General features: G+C 18.3%; 2 protein-coding genes across 2 annotated transcripts; one reads left to right on the top strand and one right to left on the bottom strand.

The window, feature by feature from the left end:
- Positions 1-1224: 1224 nt before the first annotated feature.
- On the top strand, positions 1225-5901 carry PF3D7_1321500.1 (3',5'-cyclic nucleotide phosphodiesterase beta; the record flags this gene model as incomplete). Its single annotated transcript, XM_001349918.1, has 9 exons — positions 1225-2903; positions 3029-3133; positions 3290-3389; positions 3650-3754; positions 3891-4052; positions 4270-4680; positions 4848-5111; positions 5217-5620; positions 5712-5901. 9 exons carry the CDS (start codon positions 1225-1227, stop codon positions 5899-5901), a joined length of 3420 nt encoding a protein of 1139 aa, XP_001349954.1.
- Positions 5902-6307: 406 nt separating this feature from the next.
- PF3D7_1321400 (palmitoyltransferase DHHC8, putative) lies at positions 6308-8736 on the bottom strand (the record flags this gene model as incomplete). The annotated part of the gene is made up of 12 exons (XM_001349917.1): positions 6308-6370; positions 6549-6576; positions 6666-6714; positions 6818-6960; positions 7158-7231; positions 7368-7476; positions 7572-7659; positions 7766-7819; positions 7908-7954; positions 8064-8177; positions 8412-8532; positions 8685-8736. 12 exons carry the CDS (start codon positions 8734-8736, stop codon positions 6308-6310), a joined length of 942 nt encoding a protein of 313 aa, XP_001349953.1.
- Between the last annotated feature and the right edge of the window lie 610 nt (positions 8737-9346).

The raw sequence follows: 9346 nt of genomic DNA, 5'->3' as shown, positions 1-9346 counted from the left end.
ATATATATATATATATATATATATATATATATGTATGTAATTATTATTTTATTATTATATTATTATTTTACTTTATCGTTTAATGGAAAAATATATAAAATAAGACGTATGAATAATGTTTAAAATTAAAAAAATGTATTATATAATGTTTTACATTTGATTTGTAAAAATAAAAAAATATGATCTTTTATGTTTCATATATAATATTGTAATTTTGAAAAAATAATATTTTTTTATATTTTTATATTTTTTTTTTGTTTATGCACTACGCACATTTATAATATTTATTATAAAAGTATTCATTCTTATATTATATTCAGTTTTATTCTTTACTTTTTTGTTTTATATATTTTTTTAAAATATAATTTTTTTTTTTTTTTTCTTTTTTTTTTTGCATTATGATTATATATTTTTAATTTTTTTTATATTTTATTTTTCATGTTTAATCCTTATCATAAATAGTATTATAAGTATTATTAAATTATACAGATATAAAATAAATTTTTCATTTTATATTTAAAAGATTAAAAAAAAATAAATGCACTATGAATTCTCCAAAGTAGGGGTGGGGAAAATAAATAATATAATATATATCAAATAAATAAATATGTATATAATAAATTATAAAGAAATCAAATATATAAAAGAATAACAAAAAAAAGAAAAAGAAAAATATATATATATATATATATATATACATTTTTTTTTGTTTATAAAATATGTGTTATGCGTATTAATAATAAAAAAAATATATACCATTAACCATAAATAAAATGACAAAATCTGAAAAAAAAAAAAAAAAAAAAAAAAAAAAATTATATGTACATATATATATATATATATATATATATATATATATATATATATATACATATATTTATTTATATATAAATTACAATATATTTATAGTGCATATTACTTTTAACTTTGATTTTATAATTTTTCGTTTATTCATAAGAAAATAATATATCGATTACAAGAAAGCATTTCTGAACTATTGGTTATTAGTAAATGTAAGAAATGCAAAACAGAATTATATCCTTTTTTAAAATTTGTAAATGATTTATAAGTATACATATATATTTAAATATAGATATATTAAAATATAGATTTATTTTAAATATACGTATATTTCAATATATATATATATAAATTAATATATTATTATTATTTTCTTATAATACGTTAAGATAAGAATATGGAATAAGACAATGTGTATATGAAATGGGTAAGGTAGAAGATTTTGAAGAACATAATAAAAATAGTAATCAAGATATTGAAAAGAATGTAGGGAATAGAAGAAGGTCTAATAGTAATACGATCAATGATCAAAATGAGAATATAAATAAAAATAAAGCTATAGTAACTAAAAAGAGTTTTATAATGAATTTATTACGAAATAAAGAAAAAACAAAGGTAGAACAAAATGATGATAATATAGTAGAAAATATGAATGAAAGGAAAAACAGTTTAAAAGATATGTCACTTATTAGTGATAATGTAGAAAAAGATAATAAAGTAAAAAAAAAAAATAGCTATTTAAAAAATTTAAATATTCTTGGTAAAACAAAATCTATAGAATTTTCATTTCCATCTAATATATTAAATAATGCACGTAAAAATATACAAGAAATTGATGAAGAGTCTCCTTTAACTAGTAATTCTTTACGCACATATAAAGAAGGAATTAGTGAAGATAATAGACAAAATCAAAGAAATGCTGATAATAATTCTTTGAACTGGTCTACAAGTAATATTAATACAGAATGTAATTCTGAATTTTCTAATATAGAAGTTAAAGTTTTAAAAACTGAAAAATCGAATTCTGTAAAATTAAAAGATAATATAATAGATATTCCAAATGACAAAAATAAAAAAGAATTACAAGAAATTAATATAAAGAATACAAATAAAGATAGTTATAAAAATTTATATTTAAAAGTAAGAAATTCTATAAGTTTTAATGATAATATTAAAATTGATGATGAAAATAAAAATGATAAAAATAATATTATTGATAATTATAATAATTATGACGATATTAATAGTAGTAATGAAATTACAATCGATGGATTAAATCATGATGATAATATAAAAAAAATTGATAATATAAATAATTTTGATAATAAACATGATGATAATCTTCAAGATCATCATCAAAATCATGTTCATCATACGTTTCGTTCATCTAGAAAATCATTAGGAAATATTAAATCAAACAATACTAATATAAAATTAAATAATGATAAAAATTTTGATACCAATATAAATAAAAGGAGTATTCTTGAAAAATATTTTTATGATATATGGAAAAGAAATATAACAATAAAAAAAGAAATTTATTCCTTAAGTAGTAAAAACCCACCAAATCCTTTAAAAAGTACATTTGCAGATGCATGTCAAAATGAATCTTCTGAAAAAGAATTATTAAAAAAAATACCATTAAAATTTAATGATGATTCTATTGAATCTTTATATGTATTAAATTTAAATAATTGGATATCATCTAGAATGATTATTATTGGAATTGTTATGTTAATATTATCTTTTATTATATGGCCACTAACAACATGGTCTCTTAAAACAAGTACTTGGGGAAGAGAAACATATATTATTATATTATTTCATACTTTAATGGCTATTAATACATTGATATTAATATTTTTTATAATTATTGGATCCACAGAATTGTGTAAATATTCTGAATGTATGTCTTATGTACTTTTCTCTTTAATGGTTGCTTTATGGGGTCTATGGAATATAGCTATAGGTTTAACACTTGAATATAATCCAAACCTTAGCGAAATGCCTACAACAACCTACGAGTTGGAAATGATTTATGTACTCACGTATATATATGGTTTCCTTCCTCTGGTTATAATAGATATATTCTTTCCCTCACGGTAAAAAAAAAAAAAAAAAATATACATACATACATACATACATATATATATATATATATATATGTGCATATTTTATGTGTGTACATACTTATTCTTAACTCATATATATTATTTAATTTTATTAGGACCAAATATAATTGGATTATCCATTTAATATTTATATTCTTAAATTCAAGTAGCATCATATTAGTAGGTTCCGCCAAACCTGACTTTGTGCCTGAAATATATGTGTAATTTTTATAAAAAATTAAAATCGATTAAACAAAAAAATGTTGAAAAAGATGTATATTATATGTTGATATATAGAATAAATGAATAAAAAATTGTATTTACATAATCTATCTATATATATATATATATATATATATATATTATTTTTATTTTAGAGTATTTCGGATTTTGGCATATACAACTTTGTGCATATTCTTATACATAGGAAGTTATACCTCAGAATTACAAATACGTTATGTTTTTTATAATTTACTTGTAAGTCATAAGACAAAATTTAAAAAATCAAGATATACATAAAAATATATATATATATATATATATATATAATCATATATATAACTATTTATTTGTATGTTCTTCAAATGGTTGTGTAAAATTATACTATATATACAAAAATACATATACACTTTAATATTATATTTAAACGGATTTATTTTATTCCTTATATATGTTCTTACAATAGAAAAAAGAATATAATATAAAATAATATACATTTGTTTTATAATCTCTGATAGGTAGCTGGCTATAAATTAGATAAAATAGAATCGGATATGAAAAATAAAACCAGTAACAAAAAAATTTCAACAGGAATTGAAGATTTAATTAATATGCTAAAGGAGGTAATATGAATATATATATATATATATATATATATATATATATATATATATTTATTTATATATTTAATATGTGTATAATATTTTTAATTGTTGTAAATACCTATTTTATTGTTATTTTTATTCTTTCATTTTTTAGTGTACAAAAGTCATTTTGGAATTAGAGAACGAGACGGATACAAATTTCAATGTTCATACGAAGACTTCTTATTGTTCGAATATTTTGGAACAATGTTTGTCAACATTAACAAAATCTGATAACTTGTATAATATCGATTATAACGTTCTCGAAAATCCAGAGGTAGAAAAAAAAAAAAAAAAAAAAGGAAAAAAAGAAAAAAAAGAAAAAAAAGAAAAAAAAGAAAAAAAAGAAAAAAAAGAAAAAAAAGAAAAAAAAGAAACAAAATTCATATGTATATTTTTGTATATTCATATTTTATATTATTTTATATATATATATATATATATATATAATATGTGTGTGTTCATGTATTATCCCATTTTTTTCCACTTGAAAGAATAAAAAATTTATTGAGGCCTATGTCAGTAAAAGTAAAAGTAATTTTGCTGGGGAAGAAGTGCCAAAAGGAGTAGATTTTAAATTAAACAAATCTTTTTCAAACAATGATTGTATAAGTACTGACAAAGTGGATTTAGATAAAAAACAAATAAAAAAATTTTTGAAACAAATTAATATATCCCAATTAACAAAAATGATTCAATTCATTGATAACAAACTTTTATCAGACTGGGATTTCAATTGTTTAACATATTTTGATGAATCTGAGTATCCATTTTTTGATATTAATTTATCTTTAATATGTACTATTGATCATAATATTCCTATAAATATAATAATTAACTTTCTCTGCTTTGTTGAAAAGCAGTACAATAATGTTCCTTATCATAATACAATACACGCGACCATGGTAATAAGAATGAATAGGCATATATGTATACATATATATATATATATATATATATATATGTGTGTGTTTTTATTTATGTATATATATTCATATTTTTTTTGGACCTCATATTTAACTGCCAAAACAATACTCACACACCACATTGCGTACACACTTTTTCCTTACAGGTAACACAAAAATTTTTTTGTTTGGCCAAAAAACTTGGTATATATGATGACCTGGAATACAAAATAAAATTGGTAATGTTTATATCAGGAATTTGTCATGATATAGGACATCCTGGTTATAATAACTTATTTTTTGTAAACAGTTTACACCCCTTAAGTATTATTTATAATGACATTAGTGTATTAGAAAATTATCATGCATCTATAACTTTTAAAATATTACAACTAAACCAATGTAATATTTTGAAAAATTTTTCAGAAAAGGTGAGATTATATTTGTTCCTATACGTAAATGTAAATACATATATATATATATATATATATATATATATATATTTTTATGAATTTATTTTTATTTTTCACATTTAGGATTTTCGAATGATGAGATCATATATCATTGAATTAATTTTAAGTACTGATATGAAACATCATTTTGAAATAATTTCAAAGTTTAGAATAAGAAGAGAAAATGAAGATTTCGATTATATAAAGAATAGTGATGATTTATTAATATTAACAAAAATGATTATAAAAAGTGCAGATATATCTCATGGATCTGTATCATGGAGTGAACACTATTGTTGGTGTCAGAGAGTTTTATCTGAATTTTATACGCAAGGAGATGAAGAATTAAAAAATAAAATGCCTTTATCACCTTTGTGTGATAGGACAAAACACAATGAAGTTTGTAAATCTCAAATAACGTTTTTGAAATTTGTTGTCATGCCGTTATTTGAGGAATTATCCCATATTGATAATAATAAATTTATAAAGTAAAATCAGAAGATAAAATAATTTTAATATAAAATATAAAGTTTATATTATATATATATATATATGTATTTTTTTTTTTTTTTTTCATAGGAGTTTCTGCTTAAAAAGATTAAACAGTAATTGTATCATGTGGGATACGCTCATGAAAGAAGAAAAAACAATCGAGGTTTATGATCCCGCTGCCGTTAAATTAAAAGATAAAAAAAAAAAAAAAGTGGATAAAAAAAAGAAAAGTTATATTGATTTAACTCTATTTTTTATAAAAAATGTTTCCGATTAAAAAAAAGAAAAAGTGAAGCTATATATATAATTACATATATGTCTTTATATATATAATAAATTATAATAACTTTTTTTTTTTTTTTTTTTATTATATTTCATTTAATATATTTCAAATATATTACATTTTTAATTCTTGTATGATATAAAATATGTTTATATCATTTATATGATTTTTTTATGATATTATATTATATTTTAATTATATATATATATATTTTTTTTTTTTTTTTTTTTGTTGTATACACATTTTTTTTTTTTCCTGGTTATTTTTTTTTTTTTTTTCTTTTATTTAAAATTATCATTTATTTTAAGACTCCTAATATTTTTAAATTAATTCTTTTTTCCTTTTTGTTTTATTTCTTTTTAAATAAAAACTGTTATTTTTATTTTATTTTATTGTATTATTAGAGCGTTTTGAAAATGTTAATATATTTTTGACAAATTAATATTAGTAAATGTGTTATATTCTTTAAAAAAGAAAGAAAGAAAATAAAAAAAAAAGTAAACAAAAAAAGTATAACTCTGGTTATACAAGAGAATTAATTTTAATTTATTAAAAAAAAGAAACAAAAAAAAAAAAAAAAATTGAAAAATTAAAAAAAAAGTTAAATCAGAAAAAATACCCTTATAATATTATACTGACACCTTTACAATATCTTTCCATTCGACTTGGCTAAAAATAAAAAAAATATGTATATATATATATATATATGTGTCTATTTTTATATACGATCAATATTCTAATATTTAAATTATAATTACATTTTATCCACGGGTGTAAATAAAAACTTTTTCAAATTTATATATTTCCCTACAAATAAGAAAAAATAAAATTAAAAATATGAAGAGGGCATTACAAATAATATACATATAAATATACATTTTTTTTTTTTTTTTTTTTTTTTTTTTTTTACCTTCATCAAATGGATTATTTCCCGAATATAAACCCTGGATATCTTCATAGGTTGTCTTATTTTGTAGTACCATTTGTAAATGATATACAAATAAATTAATTAACAAAAGGGAGGATGGAAAGGAATAAATAATATATAAGGTTCTACAAATAAAATAATGACATATATAAAAAAATGTTTTGTGAAATAAATAAGTACAAGTAATTAATAAAAAAATATATATATATATATATATATATATATATATATATATATTCTTTATTTTAAATATGAACAATTTTTTTTATTTTTCAATTTATTTATATTTAATATTTTTTGTCTGTATTCTTAAAATTATTACATGTGTGGATATTCTCCTATTGTATATAAAATTGGCTGAAATGACAAGCTGCCATTTTCCTTAATACACAATTGCTATATAAATATTAAAAAAAAAATATATGTATATGTATATATATATATATATATATGGCTACACATGTATAAAAAATAAGATAAACTTTATTAAGATGATAATGATAAGTATATAAATCCTTTTTAATTATATTACAATAAAAAGTCCAATGAATATAAAACATATTATTGTTGAAAGGATGGATAAATTTAAAATGAAAAAAAAGAATCGTCTATAATTTCGATTTCCTACACAATTACCAATCCTAAAAGGAAAATAAAAATAAAAATTATACATATATATATGTAAATATATATATATATAGTTTATTTTTGAAAATTTTCTATTTTAGTATCTTACCATACACAGTGATGATCAAATTTTGTGACGCAGTTATTACATGTATAACAATGTTTACTTCTAGGTTCTTTAAAATGATTACAGTTAACTATAAAAAATAAAATATATCATATTTATTTATATACTTTACGTGGGAATTTTATTAAATATATTTTGGATATATTTATTGTTTTTATTTTTTTGTGATAACATACCACACCAATACTGTTTTATAATTGTTCCATTTATTTTTACAGTAGTAAATGCAGCTATATAAAAAAAAAATAAAATAATAATATTAAAAAATATATATATATATATATATTGTTAATTACATATAATAATTTTAATTTTTACTTCGTCCTTTTGGCAATGATAAATCAACATAATTCCTTTTAGGTATTCTAAAATGAGTCAAAAAAAAAAATTTTTTTTTTTTTAATATTATTTTTATTATGAATAAATGGTTTGAATATATATGTATATTAAATATATATATTTTTTTAATCGTACATTCCAGGGTCACAAAATGCTGTAGTTGTTAAAAAAAATAAAACTAATACAAAGAAAATTGTCAGGGAAACAAGAGCAACGGTTAAACAAAAGGAACTATCTATTTGGAAATATCTATTAAAAGAAAAGTAGAAAAATATATGTATTACATATATTAAGATATATTAAAAATTGCAATAATATTGATACATTTTTATGAAATTGTATGACTTTTTTGAAGACATGCAAGATATAATAAGATTGAAAAGGAACATAATAAATATAAAATATAAGCACACATATAAATATAAATATATATATATATATATATATATATTTAATTACTTATATGTTTCAAAGTATACTTACGTTATTATATAGATAGGTAAAACCGAAATAATTATAATTATATAAGTAAAGAGGAGGAAAAATATATTAGGCCCTGTTATGATATTTCCTTTACAAAAAAAAATGTTGTTACTTTCGTAAACTGAGAGGTGAAAGAAAAAAAAAATATATATATATATATATATATATATTTTTTTTTATATTTGTTTATATTTATATAGGTATATATTATATATATTCTAATTATTATTATCTTTTTATTTTTTCATATATTATTTTCTTTTTAAACATCACCTTTATATAAGGGTAACAGGAAAGGAGATTTTGCATCATGTATTTGAACCATTTATGGTAGGAAAAAACTCAAAATTTTAACAAAAAAAAAAGGCAAAGAAAAAAAAAAAAAAAAAGTTATTTTTCATAACAATACATAAAAAATAGAAATATAAAGTTTCTATCCTACTACACTTATGAAATACTTTTTTTTTTTTTTCCCCATGTATTGTTTCTAAAAAAAGTTATATAAAAAATATTTCATATGAAATGTAAAAATTAAAATATAAAAATGAATCTATGTATAATATATTATATGTATAATGTTATTATTGTATGGAAAAAAAAAACAACGGTATTAAATCACATATATATATATATATATATTAATATTGTATGTATTACTGCTGTTGAGAACAATAATATATACATAATAAATATATTTTACAGATATTAAGGCCACGTTGATTATTATATAATTTATACATTACAACATAAATATATATATATTATATATATATATATATAAATATAATATATATGTATATATATTAATAATATACCCAATATAAAGGTCTTTTATTACATTATTTAGAAATGCTCTTTTTATTTTTTTATTTATTTTCTATTTTATTTATTTTTTTCTTGTCAATACTGAATTAGTCTCTTAATCATTTTCAAAA

The sequence above is a fragment of the Plasmodium falciparum genome, assembly GCF_000002765.6.
Source record: "Plasmodium falciparum 3D7 genome assembly, chromosome: 13".
Taxonomy (NCBI): Eukaryota; Apicomplexa; class Aconoidasida; order Haemosporida; family Plasmodiidae; genus Plasmodium; species Plasmodium falciparum.
Note: the sequence above shows the minus strand (reverse complement) of the source record. Positions and strands in the feature narration are given on the sequence as shown.